At 35.1% G+C, this 20,066-nt stretch overlaps 1 protein-coding gene across 1 annotated transcript in view; it reads right to left on the reverse strand.

The window, feature by feature from the left end:
- Nucleotides 1-8,157: 8,157 nt before the first annotated feature.
- Nucleotides 8,158-20,066, reverse strand: part of RIF1 (replication timing regulatory factor 1) — a 59,387-nt gene continuing 47,478 nt past the window's right edge. The window contains exons 27-36 of the mRNA XM_081095548.1: nucleotides 19,653-19,804; nucleotides 19,197-19,277; nucleotides 19,064-19,118; nucleotides 15,477-18,725; nucleotides 13,342-13,488; nucleotides 12,961-13,038; nucleotides 12,757-12,872; nucleotides 12,007-12,160; nucleotides 9,785-9,893; nucleotides 8,158-9,322 (exon numbers count right to left, since the gene is read on the reverse strand). Of these exons, the coding sequence (XP_080951674.1) occupies nucleotides 9,108-9,322; nucleotides 9,785-9,893; nucleotides 12,007-12,160; nucleotides 12,757-12,872; nucleotides 12,961-13,038; nucleotides 13,342-13,488; nucleotides 15,477-18,725; nucleotides 19,064-19,118; nucleotides 19,197-19,277; nucleotides 19,653-19,804 (4,356 nt within the window). The 3' untranslated portion in view covers nucleotides 8,158-9,107. The remainder of the gene's footprint in view (nucleotides 9,323-9,784; nucleotides 9,894-12,006; nucleotides 12,161-12,756; nucleotides 12,873-12,960; nucleotides 13,039-13,341; nucleotides 13,489-15,476; nucleotides 18,726-19,063; nucleotides 19,119-19,196; nucleotides 19,278-19,652; nucleotides 19,805-20,066) is intronic.

Here is a 20,066-nt window from a genome sequence, read left to right on the forward strand (position 1 = left end):
CATTTCACTAAAAAAATTAAACTTAAAAAAGAGTACTGTTAAAAATGCACAAGCATAGATTTTTATCAAAACTCTATACATACTTGTGTTCCACAAGCTTCCTTTATGGCTCAGCTTATAAAGTTTTAGAAACAGTGTTGGATCCAATCCTAACCTTGGGGATCTTTCTCTTCTGAATCCCGTGGGCTGGCTTTAGCCGACAAAGGCATTAAGTGGGCAAAAGGTGGAGTGCCAGCCAATGATGGCTTAATGCTCAAGTTAGCAGAGTATCCTTTCTTAAAAAGAAAAGACCTGTCCATATTACTTTAGAGCTGTAGTAATATTGCTGCCCTCATGAGGCAGGAGACAGTAGGTCCTCGGGTTGCATTGGAGAGCGGTTCCTACGGTGCCACATAACGCGATTTTCGCCGTAAGTGGGAACCCACCTACGTAAGCACCTATGTCACTCACATGGAGCACATACACAGCAGTAATGAAGTGAAACAGTAAAAAAAATTTAAAAGATAATAATTCCTGACCTTTACTTGTGGTAAATAATAAAAAACATAAAGCACATATGTACTTATGTCGAAATGACGGAACTTTTTTAAAAAAAATAAATGAATGGGAGATGGCAATGTAACCATGAAACGACGTACATCGAGTCCAATGTAACCCGAGGACTGCCTGTAGTAAGACGCCAGGAAAATTCCTTGGCAAATGGGATGGGGACACTGAGACAGCTGATTCACACTGGCCACACCCAGTACCCTGACCCCCTGCTTCCTTCTCCCTTGCATGACCACTTTCTTGACATTAAGCCCTCAGGCCTATGAGGTTCTGATCAGTATCAAATAATCTTAGGAACAAAGCCTCCAGTCTGTTGATCAGAGACAGAGTTTTGGTCAAATTAGGGGCAACATCTAGGCATCAATTGTTTCAGTTTCAGGCCCAGAAAAGCAGCAAAACCAGATGAAGCAACACCATGACTGACAGCAGGACCAGATGCAATGACTAATGACCCCCTACCTTAGCAATGACCAATCAGTAGAGACCATGATCCTAACCTTATACTTTCACTTTCTCTCGTGCACCCCCCGCCCCCCGCCCCCCCCATACAGGGAGAGAAAGAAACATCAATGTGAGACATCAATTGGTTGCCTTCCCGTATGTGCCCAACTAGGGATTGAACCTACCATCTAGGTACTGTGTCCTGACTGGGAATCAAACCCCAACCTTTTGATATAAGGGACGATACTCCAACCAAGCCTCTGGCCAGGGCTATACCTCTCTCTCTCTCTCTCCCTCTCTCAAGCTCGCCTGTGCTTTCTTTCTTCAGGCATATATCTTTGCTTTCTTTTTCCTAAGCTCTAAGGGTCACACAAGACTTGCAACCAGAGGAGTAGTGGGCAACAGCAGCTCATCCCAGGCTAATCCTCTGAACCTGTTTCCAAGAACCCTTCTTTTGTCGTTGTAACTTACTTCCTGAGTCTACACAGTCCAGCTGGCTCACTTCTTCTGCCTCCGACTTTCTAAAAGGCCAAAGCAGTTCTCTGACCGGCCTGCTCAAATCTCCTTAGAGTGCACTCTCACTTTGCATGCTAAGTAAACTTCTTCTAGCACTAGAATTCTCGGCTCTGAATTCTTTCTTTGAAGAACTCAAGAACCGAGAGGCGACATTGCTGGGGTGGGAGGGCGCTGTGGCACAGACTCTGCTAGGACTCTGGGCAGTCCACCGTGTCTGTCACAGCAGCCTCCTGCAGCATCTGGGGTTTGTCCAGGGCCATGGCTCAGCATGCAGAGCCTCCACCCACTACATTTAGATGGTGGGCCAGCCTGTGGGCATCATAGTGGTGTAGTGTCCACAGACTTCTTAATGTGTCTGAGACTCAGGGAGTACACTGGCAGAGTGCCCACACTTGCGAATGATCTGCGACTACACCTGTTTGCTAGGCACTGTGTGAGATGCTGCGGCTTGAGTGATGAACAAGAGACAATTGGTGTCCTTATTATTATTAAACTTACAGATCCTAGAAAAAGGCAGACCATTCCTAAGCAGCCTAATGGTGGAGAGAGCCACTCTCCCCCTCCCAAGTCTTCAACCTTCACTTAAACTGGGTTAAAAGAGGTTAAGCTGGGCAACAATCCCATTGTACACTAGTTTTTTCCCCTAAATTTGGGGAACATTCAAAGCATATGCTCAGTTACAATAAATGTTTTAGTTTTTAAATTTCCTATTCACTTCGAAAAGCTGCCCAGGAACTTTATAGTTGCTATTCAAAAAAAACAACAGATATAACCTTTATCTAATTTTAGTTTTTTAAAAGCTTCAATTAAAAAATGTCAACATATACAAAGGTTGAGAATTCTACTCTACCCATCTCCTAGCCTCAAGTTATCAACTCAGGGTTAACCTTGTTCTCTTTCCCCCACCAATGCTTTCCTCCCACTACCTTGTGGGATTCCTAGTAATCACATTTCCTAAAAATTAAATTGTAATTGACACACCAAAACACTATCTAAGTTCAACATTCCTCTTCATTCCACTTTGTAGCCATCTGTTAGGGCCCCCATTTTTGTCAGTGTATTAACACTGGAGAAGTCCTTTGTGTGACTAGAAATTCATGTCATATTCAAAAGGTTATAACGGAAATAAATGTCTAGAGATTACACTCAAGCCAGAACTCAACTCAGCTCTCTCAATGACCAGGGCTCCCTGGTACTACTCAATGCCACTCCCTTGTGAAATGTGTTATGGATTTTTGCTTTCTCCGCACCGCCCTCCCCCCCCACCTTAAAATGTGACGTTATCAATAGGTAATTGCAGAAATTAGTTAGGGTGAGGTCCTAAGGTTAGGCCCCGATTCAATGGAGCTGGTGCCTTTCTAAGAGGGAAATTTGGACAAGTAGACAAACACATAGGGAGAACATGTGATGAGAGCAGAGCTTGGGGCAATACTTCTACACGCCAGGAAAGCCAAGAAGTGCCAACAAACCACCAGAAGCTAGGAGACAGAGGCATGGAACAGTTTTCCACACAGCTTTAAAGGACACTTTATCTCAGAGTCTAGAACTGGGACAGCAAATTTGCCGTTTAAGCCACTGTCTGTGGCTGTTATAGCAACCATAATAAACTGATGTTACCCTTCAACATCACCAAGTCTATTTCTTTCTTTTTTTTAATTTAAAAATATGGATTAAAAGGTGTGTGGAACCCATAAAACAGAAAACCTATAGTTAAAAACAGGCCATAAAAGGAGGCAAAAATGAATGGTTCATGTGTTTGTAGAGGAATACAATGTTTACTTTAAGTTGGTATTTGCATTATGCTGTTCTTCAATTCATGTCTCATTAAAATAATAAATGAATAAAAACCCAAAACCAAACAAACAAATACCATTATGGTTTAGTTTTTATACTTTTATTTCAGATTAAAGTGCATTTCTTTAAAATGTTTCAATGTCCAGTTTCAATTGGCAAGTGGTAACAACTCAGTAGGTCATGAAAATTTTTACTGTGAAATCATAAGGTTTTTCCCTCCCTCAATCCAGTCTTGAACCTGAAAATATACTATCAGTATAGGTCCAGCTGCTGCAAACATTGTATAAAGCATTACACAGATAAAACTGACTACACCTTTATTTCCGATCTACTAATGCAGTTAACTGAGGAATGAACAGGTACTTCTATGAGGTTTCAACTTAAGTCATTTAACTTACCAAATATAAATACTTTCTGGATGCAAAACTAAGCTCTCTTAGAAAGTTTACCAAGTCATCAGAACAAAAATATTACAGGGCTAATAAATGTCTGATTTGACTTTTCTTGTCTTTCTCTAAGTGCATATTAGTCAAGTCTATCCACAGGAGGTAGTTTGAAAGCAATGGAATTACTCAACACAGAAAACAAACTGTGACTTAACCCATTAGTGCCAGATGCCTTCCTCTGACACATCATGGTTCCTTAATATCCATGGCAAACACATTTACTATATTTTAAGATTAAGGAAAAAATGTTTCCTAAAAGTACTAGTATCTTCTAGAATATATGTACTTGCACAATAAGAAAACATAAATGGAATAGGGGAACCCATTTTATAAAATACAACCTAAATAACAGCAACAGGATTAAGAAATTAAGGAAGCTAGATCCTCTTCCCACCAGCTAGAAGCGGATAACCAAACGGACTACATGGCATGTGTGAACAAAAAAACTATCCTTTGTAACAGGAATCGGTAAACTCTACGTAAGGGCCAGACAGTAAATGCTAGGTAATTCAGGGCAATCTGTCAGACCATTCAATTCTGCTGCTGTAGCAGAAAGGCCACCAAAGATAGTATGTAAAAACATAGCTGTGTCCCAATAAAATCTTATAGACACGGAATATTAACTTCATAAATTTTCTTGTCAAAATATTTTTTTAACCATTTAGAAAATGTAAAAACCATTCACTCATAGGATTTATACAAAAACAGGTGTCCAGCTGTAGTTTATCATCCCCTGATCTATAAAAACATACTAGTCAAGACTGCCATCTTTGTTCTTATATTCAAAACTGATTCTGTGTTCTCAATTCCATTTTTCTATTACAAAGTTCCCATTCTATAAAAATAAATTCTTTATAAGTATTGTTATTCAATTAAGTATGAAAATAACTGCTACACTATACTCATTTTCAGTTCCATGACAATATTATGAAGGTCAGCTTTCTAGTTACATGCATTTTATCTATTTAAGATATAATGCTGCCTCTTGTTGGAAATTTTATCACTTATCAGTGCATCAATCGCTATCAGCATATAAACCTGTCGTCTAATAAGCACAATTTTACCCACAATTACAAATCAGTACACTGTGGCCTAAAGGTAATGCTTCCTCAGCTATGAGAACAAAAGCTAGGTAGGTTATTTTTCTTCTCTGTGACATTCATTTAAATACTGCCTTCAAACTTATACTCTCAGGTAAAAAAAAATACATTATCTTCCATTCTAATAGTATATTGCAGGGGAGTAAGCATTTATACAGCTTGGCAATTCATGTTCGGTTTTAACTGTTCTTTGGTGAAGGGTTTGTCATGTAAAAAAAAAATTGTAAGACCACACTGTAAAATTTAGCATTATATTCCAGAGAACTGCATAAACACTCAATTCTGTTAAGACTACTGTTCCATTAAATATCTATACATCTCCAAATCCAAATGACTCATATTTTAATGTAAACTTTCAAAAGCAATATACAAAGCCTGACATATGATATATTAGTTGGGCCATTACAAGCCACACAGCCCAGATTTGTTCACAGATCAAGTGGTCAATAAATCTTGATAAAACCATTTAGTAAGTACATCACTTAACTTCTGGCTACCTTTTCTTAAATGCTTTGGATGAGGGTAGATCTTATAAAAAGAATACTGAAATATGGGAGGGAAATACAGTGTCTTAACAGAATGCCAAGAAACACTCATGTTTAGAGAATCAACTCTGTCTTTCAAACTCTATTTTGCAATTTTCAACCGTGTAACTTAACAACAAAGACACAGGAGGTCTTCAGTACAATGTCAAGGCAGATCTATCACACATAACTTACTTTGGCATTGCTAACTTCAGTGCCATTTTAATCTTTGGGGTGTTCTTTTTTCAATGTTTATAAATAAAATAATGAAGTCCTGTAACTTAGAAGGCAAGATTCATTTAGAAACTAAATGCCATCGCCAATATTTTAAAATTTACTTTAATATTTAAAGAAATCAGAACATAATCCAAGACTCATTTGTCCAAACTGCTTAATAAGATTTTTATAATGTCACTTAACTATCTGCCTACTTAAAAATATAAACCTTCCATATTAACAAGGCTCCAAATTCAACCTTAAACTTTCTTTGCAATTTGAACTTTAATTTGAAGCATTCTATCTCATCTCCAATTCATAAATTGGAAAGTTACTTTTAAAAAAAGACCAGCTTTTATTTTTTGTGACAGTAACTACAAGGACTTAAATCAGCTTGGGCTATCCAAACCTAACTCACCCCTTGAAGCCTCTTCAGCCTCTCTAGGACAGTGCAGTCCACAGACATCACTATTTAGTATGTCATGCGGAAGTTTTTGAGAAATGAAGGATTGTGCCCCACCACAGACATACTGAATCAGAATCTGCATTTTCACACATACATGCAAATTTGAGAAACACTTAAAAGTCAAAACTTCCACTGTTTGTATACAAAGTACAAGACCTTTCTAAAAACTTGAGAATTGGACATGGGTTGTACTAATGATAATGAGTTAACAGTTTCTCTCCTACTCACTCAAGTCTTAATCTAATAATGTTAACAACTGATCTCCCTATAAAGTGATAATAAAGAATAATTCTTACTGAATTACCAAGTGGCATTAAGGGAAAACATGACCTGGCCCTAACTCCTGTTCAAGTTCAACTAAGCTAGCATTTTAAACAGTTCTTATTTTTTAATTTTTCTCATTCCTTATTACCCTTATTTTAAAAATTCCTTATTTTAAAAATTCTACTTGTATACTTTACACACACACACATCCCATTTCCCCTCCAACTTTGTTTCTTGCCCTGCCACTTTTACTTTAGGCAATATACAATCTCACATGCTTTGCAGTCATGATTCTTAAATATATCAGAATCCCTGACTACTTTCAAGCTATACATAAAAAGAACTACCATGCTCTTATTGTTCAGATTTAAGTCTTATTTTTTTACCATATTATCAAACAGCATTATCACTAAAATTGACTCATCCTTTTACTATATGGATTTAAAGCAAAAGCCGCACACCATTCAACAATGGCTTCCAAACTTGTTCAAGCAGCAGAGCACCTTCAATGGGCTCACTCAAATATTGAAAATTTAAATTCACTATGAAATCCATTTTGGAACATAAAAAATCTTACTATGTTTCTGAATGCAACTGGGTCCTTTTAGTAAATGCAAAATAAATTACATTTGAGTATTACTGTCATGTTTTATTAACCATTAGAAAATATTTGAAAAAGCTAAGTTAACTTTAATATGAAACAACACAATGTAGTTAATTAAGGAACATTAATGCATTTTGCTACTCGGGAAAATTTTCAGAAAATTTCAAGGCAAGAATATTTTAAGTAAGGTTCCTCAGAGATAAACTTATAACTGTATCAACAACGATGACTTAGCAAACTGATTTTTGTCCTCAAATATTTTAAAACATATCCTTGTTGAATCATAAATGTTATAAATTAATACCTATGCTAGTATCAAATTCAGTGACTTAAGTGAATGGTAATCATTTTGGCCCCATTTTCTGCTATACTGTTCACTTCCCCAAAAATTTCATTCCATCACCAAGTTTAGTTCACACAAACATTAAAATATGTAGTCAGGAAATGCAATTTTGACTCATTTGAAGCACACATACACACCTGTCCACTAAAAACGTATATGCCTCTTTACTGTCAAATATTATTTGGGAAATGATAGACAATACAAAAATATTCTTATATTTCATTAGTTATTGCTTCAAGCTACAATCCTTAATTCAATGGCCCCAGAATTTCTTTAAAAACCATCCTTGGTATAAAAATTTCAAACTTAGACCCCAAAATATTTGTAATGACCATGGATTTACAATTATAAAAGACACTAATGTTTTTTTGTGGCTGACTGGTGGCCCCCTTCTGAATATAGAAGCGAATTAGACACAAACATTAAACTCTCTACATTTTGAAGAATGTGTGCCTTTTCAAGTAGGGGTTAGTTCTGAGTAAAGCGTGAAACTGAGATCGCTCACTCATTCTATTCAGAGAACAAATGAGACATTCTCATTATGAATAAAAAAAACAAATAGGGAAGTTAGGCACTAATGTTAGTAAAATTCACAAATGTTTTAAGTATATACACCCTATTTCTGAAAAGTAGGCAAAACACACACATTTCAAAAAAATAGTTTAAAATTTCTTCCAAGTTTGCTTTAGGTGCAGGTGAAAAGAGAAGATAAACTAGATTTCTTATAGTCCAAGTTGTAATGAAAATACTCGAACTCTCCTATTAAAAAGAAATGTAATGAGGCATGCTTTCTAGTGGCTGATACTCTCTTTCAAAAGACAAAAAAAAAGTATAGATATGACAAGTAAAACTGTCATGTAACACTTTCTCATTTCTATTAACTTTACTCATTTTGGTTACTTAAGAAAATAAACCTATGTTTTAACTGAGACTATTAACTAAGTACAAAACTATTTGCTGTTTCATTTGTAAATACAGAATATTACAAACATCTGCATCAAGTCCACAAAGCACTTCTATTGTCCATACTAATATCTCAGTATTTAATATATACAAAATAGTTTCTATTACACAAAAGTATTCACAAGAAGCTTCAGAAACACACAATTAACGAAAGCTGAAATTTATAAATTAAAAACATTGTAATCTATACATAATGTACAAGTAGTTGTGCATTTTTAAATCAGTACTATATCCCAAAGAGTCAATTTTCACAGGCAGATGCTGTTGTACAAATATTTGCTAATGCAAATAAATGAATGGTATATATATCTTAGTAAAGTCCGCTTTAATACTTTAACACAAAACCTGAAACTTCTGGTTTTTCTTAAAAGTTGTCCATAGTTGAAATCGGTGAAAAACAATAATTCTTTTACATCGCACATACAGTATATTTTACCAAGACCAGATTTCTTAAACCTTAGGCACAACAAATATAAATCTTTTAAAAAATCAAGTATAATCACCTTTTATCAGTCAGCAAAAAATCCAAATAAAAATTTCAATTTTACTTCAAATAAAATATTTTTCATAAAATGTTTAATAAGAATATGCATGAGTTTAAGTGAAATAAATGCTTGTTTCTAGTTTTTGCTTTCACATTTCAGTAAATTTAAAATTTTAGAAAAATTATGCATAGCAGCCAATAAAATATGTAATACCAAAAAATCATCTTACATAATGAACTTACAAAATTGAACTTACATAGTCATTGCCCTTCAGGTTCTGAAATGTTACCAATTTTGCAAACATTCAGTCTGAAATTGTGCCATATTTCAGAACTTATTTTATGAAATAACAAACTCAGTGAAGTTTTTTTAAAGTTTCAACTTTGTCTTATAATACTAAACAGAATTATCATGAGCTGGTGACCTCCAACGCGACTGCAGATTTTTTATTATAGTGTTTGCCATGCTACCAAGTTTCTCGTGCATTTCAAATAGTTGGCTTCCTGAATAATTATGGAGATTCTCTGAATCCAGCTGAAGAGCAAGTGCACTGACCTGTGCCACAAGATTTTTAGATAATGGAGTTTCTAAAGCAACAGGATCAACTAAATCTAAAAAAAGAGGGAAAAAGTATGATTAGATTTATTTCAGGTAAAACATAAGTTGTATATATTGCCGCTCAAGGTAATATAAAGTCTAAGTGCCTAGGTTTGAATATTGAAAATGCAGGCTGAGGTATGTAACCATGTTCCTAAAGAGAACTGCCAACAGGAAAATCTAACATAGCTTATTCTGTGCCACTGAAGAAATCGCCAGACTTACTTCATTTTCATTAGAAGTATGGCCAGAATACAATGTTCATATCCTTATTGGAGTAGAGTTGACAATTATAGAAAAGCAACTGAATATACTTGAAGTAAAACAATTATTTTTCATGTACTTGGTAACTAGCACAAAAGAAAAACTTGTGTAATTCACAGGCATGGTCAAATTAAAGCTAAAAGCATAACAAAACAATTCAAGAAAGTCAACTGGATCTATAAATAAAGTTGTCCTACTCTGCTAAAATATACCTGAGGCAAGTCCTTCTTCATCAGCAGAGAGAGGTTTATTTTCTGTTCCATTTATTGTTTTTTCAGAAATATCAAAAACTGGAATTTCTTCTAGTCCACGAGATTTCACCTTGATTAAACATTCAGGTCAGTAAAAAACAAAATCAACAAATGGAAAGTTACTCTTAATAGGACCAACAACAGTACTAACACCAAAACAGAATCTGACAGCCCATCACGTGATTATTAGCTTAGCTAATATTGCTAAGAAACCATGTTCTAATAACATGCCAAAAAAGCCTACAAATGAGCTTTGAAAATATGTGCAGTGAAAGTCAGTCACAAAACACCACAGGTTTATATGACCCCACTTTTATGAGATGTCTATAATAGGCAAATCTACTGAGAAAAAAGATTAGTGGTTGCCATGGGGTTGGGAATGAAGAGTGACTGCTAATAACTTTAAGAGTTTTTTCTGGAGTAATAAAAATGTTCTAAAATTAAGACTGCAGTTGTGATTGTGTAAGTTTATAAATATACTAAAAACAAAAACACACACAAATCACTGAAGTGTGTGTGTGGGGGAGGGGGAGCAGTGAATTTTATGGTATGTGGATTGTCTCAATAAAGCAGTTTTTAAAAAATTACATAATGTTTCAGAGACAATTCTCAGGGCCCATGGAACACAGAAAATACTTAAGAAACTAAATTTTTGAACTATAAAACTAAAAATTACTAATAAAGTATTTGGGTTTTTAAAAACTAACAAATGTATTTAAAAATCACAACACAAATTAATGTTAATTCTAGGACTTTCAAGTAGTTAGCAAATTCTAGTCTCAAAGATTCTAATCTAGAATACTGATTTTCATCTTTAACAGACCCTATTTTCCATTCACTCACAATTCTGAATGTCAATGTATATAAAGAGTCTCTGAATGGGTTTTAGGAGTCTATGAACCTTTCTGAAATAATATATAAAATTTTCCATATATTTTTATAGGGGGAAGAATATTGGCTTTCATTAGAAATTCTGAAAACATCCATGACCCACAATGTTTATGTGTAAAAAGGTTGGGTATCAAAATCAAAATACTGTTAAACAAAAAACCTGCAAGATTTTTATAAACGTTTGGATTTTAACATCTAGGTTTTAAGAACCGCAGCCATGGAATTCAATAGCCAGTTTTGTATAAATGAAAGAGATAAGGTAGTAGGAGAACAGAATTCAAAGAATTGAGAGGTGCACTGCACAAGAACAGTTCAAAATAAATGAGAAAAACTTCTCTGTGGAATTATAGCGTGATCTTTTAAGTTACTCCTGAGGGAAGGGAAGAAAAGGTGTCATGAAATGCGTGTACAATTTAAGTACAAACTGTGTAACTGTACTGCTAGATCATTTACAATTACGCACTGCTTAATGACAGGGATACAATCTGAGAAATGTGTTAGGCAATTTTGTCACTGTGAGAATATCATAGTATACTCACACAAACCTACATGGCATAGCCTACTACATAAATGGCTACATGGTATATTCTATTGCTTCTAGGCTACAGCATGTTACTGCACACAAAAATGAGATTAAACCAAGTAAAATGATGCAATCACAAATGTAGTTAGGAGACTGCTGATGGGGTAACATGGCAAACTTTCACAGCAAACCATTTTTTACATAAGTAGGAAGAGTACATACTCTTTTTTTTTTTTAATTTATTTCTTTGATTTCAGAGAGGAAGGGAGGAGAGACAGAAACATCAATGATGAGAGAGAATCATTGATTGGCTGCCTCCTGCACACCCCCTACTAGGGAACAAGCCCGCAACCCAGGCATGTGCCCTCGGCCGGAATCGAAGCTGGGACCCTTTAGTCCGCAGAATGACGCTCTATCCACTGAGCCAAGCTGGCTAGGGCAGGAAGAGTACATTCTAAATAACAACAAAGTTTAGTAAATATGTAAACCAGCAACACAGTCATTCATATTATCAAGTATTATGTGCTGTACACATAATGACATGTGCTACATTTTTATGACTGTGTTGTGCAGTGCGTTTGTTCACACCAGCATTATTACAAACACATAAGTAATGCATTTACACTATGACATCAATAGGTGATAGAAATTTTCAGTTCCACTATTATCAAACCACTGCTGTATATGCAGTCTGTTGTTGACCAAAAGATTGGTATGTGACACAGGGTTGTGTTTATACATGATTTATAACTGACATCTAAGTTTTTACCTGTTGCTCATGATATACTCTGAGAGCCTTTTTTACATTGGACACTTTTGGAGAGCGGATAGGAAGAGTTTTAATTTCAGATGCTGTAAGAGTACTCAAATCACCAATTGTTCTTATATTCTTGGCTCTAATGAGTTGTCCCAGTCCTCTTGCCCTGAACAGACAATAAAAAAAAGGTAGAACATTATTATATAGTTTTATATTTACTCTATTTGTGAGAGTCTATCTAGGTGAATTTCCTAATTTAAGTTCAACCATGCTGAATTTATATATGCCCACCTAACCTACTGTGAAGACTGACACTGAACATATAAATTAAAACATAAAATTTTCATCTGATGTGTATGCCTGGTTTAAGCAATAGTATTGGAATCAGACTAAGCCTAATGTGTGCTTCATGCTTACTAACATGATGACTGACTTTGATGAATTAACCTTTGTAAAGTTCATCTTATAAAGTGGAAATAACACTACTATTCTTACAGGGTTTATATTATGATTAAATAAGATAATGTATATAAAAGAGTTCAGCATGGCACCTGGAAAATAAGCACACAATTATCTTAGCCATTGTGATAAATGCTTCTCTTATTGTCCTTTCTGACCCATCTTCCCAGCTGAATTTTTATTTCTAAAATATGTATAAAGGTGCATATAAAAGCAATTCTAAATATGAGAACTTTGATAATTTAAATAGTTTTCTTAAATAAGGGGCAACTTTAAGAATATGCCAGAAGCCTAATCACTTACCACATGTTTGAAGTAATCTGAGGTAAAATAATATCAACTGGTGCCATACAGTTTACCAAAGCTGGGTAAACACTTTCTGTTGGGCATGGTATGGATTCTTTAGCCATTTCTGTAATCTTAGAATAAATTTCAAAAGCCGTTAAATACACATCACCTCACTAAACATGAAAAAAAAAGTTGCATTAAAACTAAAGCACTTCTTACTAAACATTTCTTTGAGCTCTTAAATTTAGGGCTACGTGATCCTGGGAACAGAAATCCTTTGCTTGAAGTGGTATTATGCTAGATAGGAGAGAAAAAAAAACTCAGAACCCTAGTTAACTATAAATTTACAACTCTATTTTCACAATTTAGAATACGGTAATTTCTTAATACTTTCTAAAAATCTATAATGTAATAAACTATATAATCAATTACTTGCTGGATCATCATTGCCTTTTATAACCTGTTCATGTCTGTTTACCAAGTGGCAGAAAAAGAATATATCTAATCCAAACAAGTTTTGTTCCTTAGTTAATTTTAAGACAAACTATACAATGCAATTCTGTCTGCATACATACGTGTATTTTAAAGTCTACAGCTTACCTTAGATTGTGCAGTAGGTGAAGTTTTAACACCTTTTACTATGGGAGAACTATTTGAAGAATGGGCCCTAACAAGAGAACATCGCCTATCAATGTCATCTGCCAATCCTGCTTGATATATTGGATCTGCAAAGGAGACTCGGCGAACCTGAAAACACAGGTCATGTTTTTATTTAACAAAATTAAAGTCAAAAAATAACACCATAAATTCTCAGTATAAGGTTACCCAAAAATAGAGTGTGGGTTTAGAAGCTTAAATTATTTCACTAGAAATCAAGTGTACGTATATAGCTATAGTTTTTCCTAATGACTGCTTTCACAAATAGCACAGGTCATTCCAATGATCTAGTTCTATAGCAGTGGTCGGCAAACTGCGGCTCGTGAGCCACATGCGGCTCTTTGGCCCCTTGAGTGTGGCTCTTCCACAAATACCATGTGGGGGTGCACATGTACAGTGCGATTGAAACTTCGTGGCCCATGCACAGAAGTCGTCTTATTGATGAGAACCTGGAATCGTGCCTAAAATTAAAAACAGCATACAAACCTGACTTACTCAAACTTTCCAAGGAGATACGAGGCCATTGTTCACATTAGTGTTTGTCAGTCATTGCCATGATTTAATTTCATGGATATTGTAAGGTAAATTGTAAGAAGTTTAATTTTATCAATAAATATCATTATTAACTATGATATCAAGTTTTATTCATCGTACCTATAGTTTAACTAAGACTTAAAACTTTAAGTAAAGTTTATTAAGTTAATTTTAGGGAACATTGTGGAGTGAAAGATGATGTAGTGTCGAGGATTGAGAAAGGTATGTTGAGATGGTTTGCACATATAGAGAGATTGAACGAAAGGAGATAGATGAAACAAATATACAAGATGAGTGTGGATGGGAAAGTTGGAAGGGGTCGACCTCAGCGAATGTACCTCAATCAGACTGAGGACGTTTTTAGCAAAGGCCAGCTTAGGAGTACCCTAATTAAGTTAATAACAATGTACCTACCTATATAGTTTAAGTTTAAAAAATTTGGCTCTCAAAAGAAATTTCAATCGTTGTACTGTTGATGTTTGGCTCTGTTGACTAATGAATGAGTTTGCCGACCACTGCTCTATAGCAACAAAGATTGAAACAGACACAGTAGCAGAAACTTAATGAAAGTGCATGTAGCAGTAAAAATTGCATAATCCAATACTACTAACTTTATGGGTTTAACTATTAACTACAATGACTGTAAAGAACAAGTTAAAGAGTTAGACATAATACTAACTAGCCTCTGATATATCTTACTTAGATTGATTCTGTTCTAAACTCTGAAGATACCAGACTCACAGCAATTGGGTAGCAATTTTTGTTTCTTAGCTCTAGCTTGAAGTCTCCTCTAAACTCTTACAATATGTTCACACAATCAAGCTATCTGACATACACAACAGAGCACTTACAATGTTAAGTATGTATATAAATATTCCCTAGTTTTAATTCAAAAAGTGGGAAGATTCTGTACATATCGGCTATAAAAAACTACACTATGCTGTTGCCTAAATAAAACTGAAATGAGATACTATCAAACAAAATATAACTAATTTGTATTAACAATGTATAGCATACTGAAGACCCAAAAATCAAATCCTTGCTTATATGGTTAATTAATGCCAAAGGAGGTAAGAATATACAATGGGGTAACGACAGTCTTTTCAATAAGTGGTGCTTGGAAAACTGGACAGGTACAAGCAAAAAAATGAAATTGGACCACTTTGTAACACCATATACAAAAATAAACTCGAAATGGATTAAAGAGCCCTAGCCAGTTTGGCTCAGCGGATAGAGTGTTGTTGGCCTGCGGACTGAAGGGTCCCGGATTCAATTCCCAGTCAGGGCACATGCCCCAGTGGGCTCAATCCCCAGTAGGGGGTGTGCAGGAGGCAGCCGATCAGTAGTTCTCTCTGCATTGATGTTTCTCTCTTTCCCTCTCCCTTCCTCTCTGAAATCAATAAAAATGTTTAAAAAATAAATATAGAGCTTCCATATACACAGCAATTCCACCCGAGTAGAAAACAAAACACTAATTCGAAAAGATATATGCAAAAATATTCCATTTAAACATGAGCCATTAAGATTCAGCCCCAAACCCCTACCTTGTGAACAGGTGGTGAGATCTCATCTTCTTGAGGTCTTTTTAGTCCTCTTTTTAAAATGCTACTGGATGGAGAAGCCAAAGGAGACCAGATACAGCGCGCCTGCATGCCACTAGGACTCTCAGTTGCTGACAGAAGTAAAGGATCAAATTCGTTTAATTTTTGAGGAGATGCATTATTGTCTTCTGTTATCAGTTCAGAGGTATCTCTTTCAGATACCAGAGACTGTGATGTTTCCTTCACTTTCTCTGAAGTATGGTGAACTTCCTGTAAAGTTTCACCACCATTTTCCACTTTCAATTGATTGTCATCTAATTTTACTTCTTCAGGTTTATTAAGTACAATGATTGTTTCTGTTTTATTAGAGTTAGCTTTTCCTTCTTCAGTGTTCACCTTAAGTGTGTTAGGGAAAATGTTGCCAATTTCTATATTCAATCTGTTTGTTTCAGCTTCTATGGACTTTGATGCCTTGGTAATCAAGTCCTCATCCTCTGTTTCACTGACAAGGTCAGTTTCAGCATTCACTTCACCAATTACTCTTTCTTCATAATTTTCCACTTCAGCATTCATTTCTTCAGATGAGCCTGGATCAGATTCATCATTTCCTCCATCTATTCCACCAACTGCTGTTTGTTCAGAAACTTCTAACTGAGCTCTTACTTCTACAGGTGTGGTATTATCAGGATAACCAATAGCTGAATTAAATTCCTCAGTTACTGCATCTTCAGCAATCAGTACTTTAGCTGCATCTGCTTCAGATTCATCACTTCTTGTACTGTTTTCCTCTGTTGCCTCTTCCTCAAAAATACCCGTTTTGGCACTCTTTTGTTCAGAGAAGCTAGCTTCAGACTTATCACATTCTACATCCAATTCCATAGCTTCTACTTCTGGACTGAATTCTCCTTTTACTTTCCATTCATCTGCTTCAACATTAACAATGTTCTCTGTACTTACTTCCATTTTTAGTATAGCCTCTGGTTTTTCTTCTTTGGTCTCCAAATTAGAACATTCCAGTGAAATAGCTTTGGAATCACCTAAACATGGGCCAACAGTCTTACATTTTTTATTGGATGGTTCTTGGCTTTCAATCGATATTGCTTCCTTAAAATCCATATCACACATTTCTTCTTTAAAATTTACTATTTCAGAAGGAAGAGAGTCTTGAATATCCTTTTCTTTCAACTCAGTTTCAGGTACAATTAATGAATCAATAGTGTCATTCTCTTCCTTGAGACCCAAATGAAAATTCACAATATTACACTCATCTGGAAGTTTAGCCTCAGGGTGAATATTACCTGTAGAAGTCTCTGACATAGTTACAGGAATTGGCACATCTATCTTTTTGGTTTCACTGACCTTTACATTATAATTTTCTGTATTTGTCAACCCAAGGGGTGACTTTTCTTGAGGTTGTGACTTTTCTCCACAGCAATCACAACCTTTAGATCTCCTTACCCTCCGACTTCTCTTGTGTCGGCATTCAGGTGTTTGAAAAGATTTTTCAGAAGGCAAAGAACTGTCTGATGTGTCTATTTTTGACCCTTCTTCCACATTATTTTCTATGGAATCTCGCTTATGTAACCTCTTATTGGCATTTCTAGTCCTTAGATTTAATTCTGATACAGAACTTGAAGAGGAATAACCTACACATTTGTTAGTTTTACTTTTTTCTTCATAAGTATTTGATGTATCACAAACTAGCTCCAAATCTGAAGATACTGTAGAATCTTGGAGAGCTACAGTATTATTTTCATCTTTGTTTTCACAAATCTGAGATTTTATATTTATGTCCACTTCTGAATTTGCTTTATGATCATGTATCTGACTTTCAACTTGTAGACATTCCTGTTTTTCCATTTTCTCTTCTTGATCTTCAATGTCAACACTGTCACTGTTTTTGTTTTTCCATTTTCCAGATCTCTTCTTTCTAGAACTTTCCTCCTTTGCCTCAGAATTATCAGATTCGGAGTTTTCAATGCTGGAAAGTAAACCCTGGGATGCTCTCCTTGTTTGATACCGTGTCCGTCCCCTTACTTGTTTCTCAGAGGACTTATCTGCAATATCCTGGCCAGCATCTCCCTCAGATTTACTATTCTCAAGGTCTGGCTTTCTTCTATTTTTTTCAATTTCAGCATTAGTGCTGGTTTCCCCTAAAGTCTTCTCATGTAAAGTATCCTTCTCAATTAAATTTTCCTGTACAGTTTGTTCAGAAATCAGTTTTTGCTTAGGTAACATATCATCTTTTACATGTAACTGACTTTTTTGAAGAGTCTTTTCTTCTTCCTTATATCTTTCCTTTTTTTGAAGAGTATTTTCTTTATCTTGGCTATCAGTGATAGGCTCTGCTATTTCTGAACGTCGCCTTAAAGAACGTCTAAGGGTTTTCTGATTTGGAGTTATCTGAACATGACTATCCTCATTTACCATTTGATCTGCTGGTATTATGGCTGGGGGTGTATTTTCTTTGGATTCCAAATTGGTTCCTAAGATTTTCTCCTCTACAGTGCTATTTTCTAATAAAGCATTTTCTGTTGTTGGTTTAAGCATTGTATCCTCATGTTCCACTGCAGATTCAGAGAGATGAGCCTGATTATCTAACACACATTCTGTTTGATTAAGCAAACTAGCTGGATTATTTTCTAAGGCTACCATGCTATCAATAGATTCCTGAGTACTTTTCTTCTGATCTGATGTCATTAAGAGCGTAGAACTTTTATTCCCCGTTTGTTCAGCTTTACTTGACCTTAGGCCTGACCGCTTATTTCCATGCACTATTTTTTCAGAGTCAGATTTTGAAAGAACCACTTCTCTTCTCTTTGCTTTCGGTGGAATATCTGTTTTAGCCATGCCTTCCTGACTATTTTTCACTGTAACAGCTGATGACATATTGTTCAAGGGGGACGGACTAAAAGGTCTATTTTCTGAACCATCAAACTTCTCCAAAGTAATAAAGGTTTGCCTTCGACTTGTAGGCTGTGAGGGTGTTCCAGAACTGGTGATATTAGAAACTGAGCTACTGCTAACACTAAAAGTGTTTCCTGTACTAGATGCACATTCAGTTGAAATTTTCTTTGATGAAATTAAAGTTTTTTTTCTGGCATTATGATTACTGCTCAGTATTCCGGGATGGGTTTCCTCAACAGAACTACATTCAATGTTTGAAAGAGAAGTCTTTTCAAGATGTTCTTCCATACCACACTTTCCTGTAACATCTTGTGAAATGACAATGTCACTCTTTGTTAGTTCCTCCTGCAGAAAAATGTACATATATATATATATAGATTAACCAGCATACAAGTCTGACTTTCTGGGGAAATTTTAGTGTAATGCCTTAGTAATTCAAAGGTAATCACTGACTTTTGGTATTTTGTAATTACTCCAAAGGTGGTGGTAGATGCCCACTAACTTTTTTCTAATGATAAATATTCAAAAAAACCAAATACATTTAAACTCATCCACACCCACAGACGACTATAATTCTGCTAACATCCGCTAGTGAAATTTAACAAATTAAACAGCACATCTTAAAATGAATACAATTAGACTCCATAATGAAAGTGATTTGAAAACCCCCAAAATATGTATACCTTAAATGCCATCTTGGAATCTTCCTTCGATTTTTCAGCTAATTTAGGAATTTCCCTGGAATAAATAAGCATAAATTAGAGTAGTTTTTAAGTAAAACTTTAAAAAAGTTACTTCAGCAGCTTCCATACTTACATAGACTCTTCCTGACTATACTGGGAAAATAATGCATCTTGTGAAACATCCAGATTATTATACATGGCAGGAATATCACACCTGAAAAATATTTTATAAGTTCAAAATCTGGTATTTCTACAATCAGAAAGTAAAGCCTACTATTCTACATCTAGTTCTCTTAAGAACAATTAAAAAAAATATACCAAGGCTTAGATGCTTATTTTCCATGAAACCATCTTCTTTACCTTTCCCTCCCACACTACACCTCAATAAAGGAACTCAGTTTACAGACATTTGTTGCATTACTTTGGAGCTGTATACAGTATGAAATGTAGTTACCTAGTGAATCTTTTCAGCATTAAAATATACTGTAATATAAACAATATCTTAGTTCTAAAGACAAAGCTATAGTTTGGTGCATGAAATCTAAGTGTGACTGCAAAATACTCAATTCAAGACAAAAGGACTACAAACCTCTTTGTTTTGAGTACTTCTTTCTGATGTTCAGTTAGTATTCTTTCCTTTGTTTCTTTTCCTTCTGGAGGTATAAACACAAATTCAGTAGACTTTTCTTCTTCCAAAGGCATTCCACTCTTTATTTTGGGGGATGAAGATTCTAGTTTGAACTATAAATTTAAAAAAAAGTAAATATACATTTGAGTTGCCGAATTAATTTTTCTAATACTTCAATAAATCTCTATTCCAACACTAAATTTTTCGATAATGAGTAGAAAGTTTTAAGTTCAAAACCACACAACTACAACATTTCTTGTTAATAACAATTAGTACAATGTCCCTTTGTTTCATTGTACCTCTAATACTCAGAAAATAAAAATTATTATATCTCTTTAAAAAGTAGGCAAGTGTGCGTTTACCAACAAAGCATGG

Source organism: Myotis nattereri, assembly GCF_964212035.1.
Source record: "Myotis nattereri genome assembly, chromosome: 7".
NCBI lineage: Eukaryota > Metazoa > Chordata > Mammalia > Chiroptera > Vespertilionidae > Myotis > Myotis nattereri.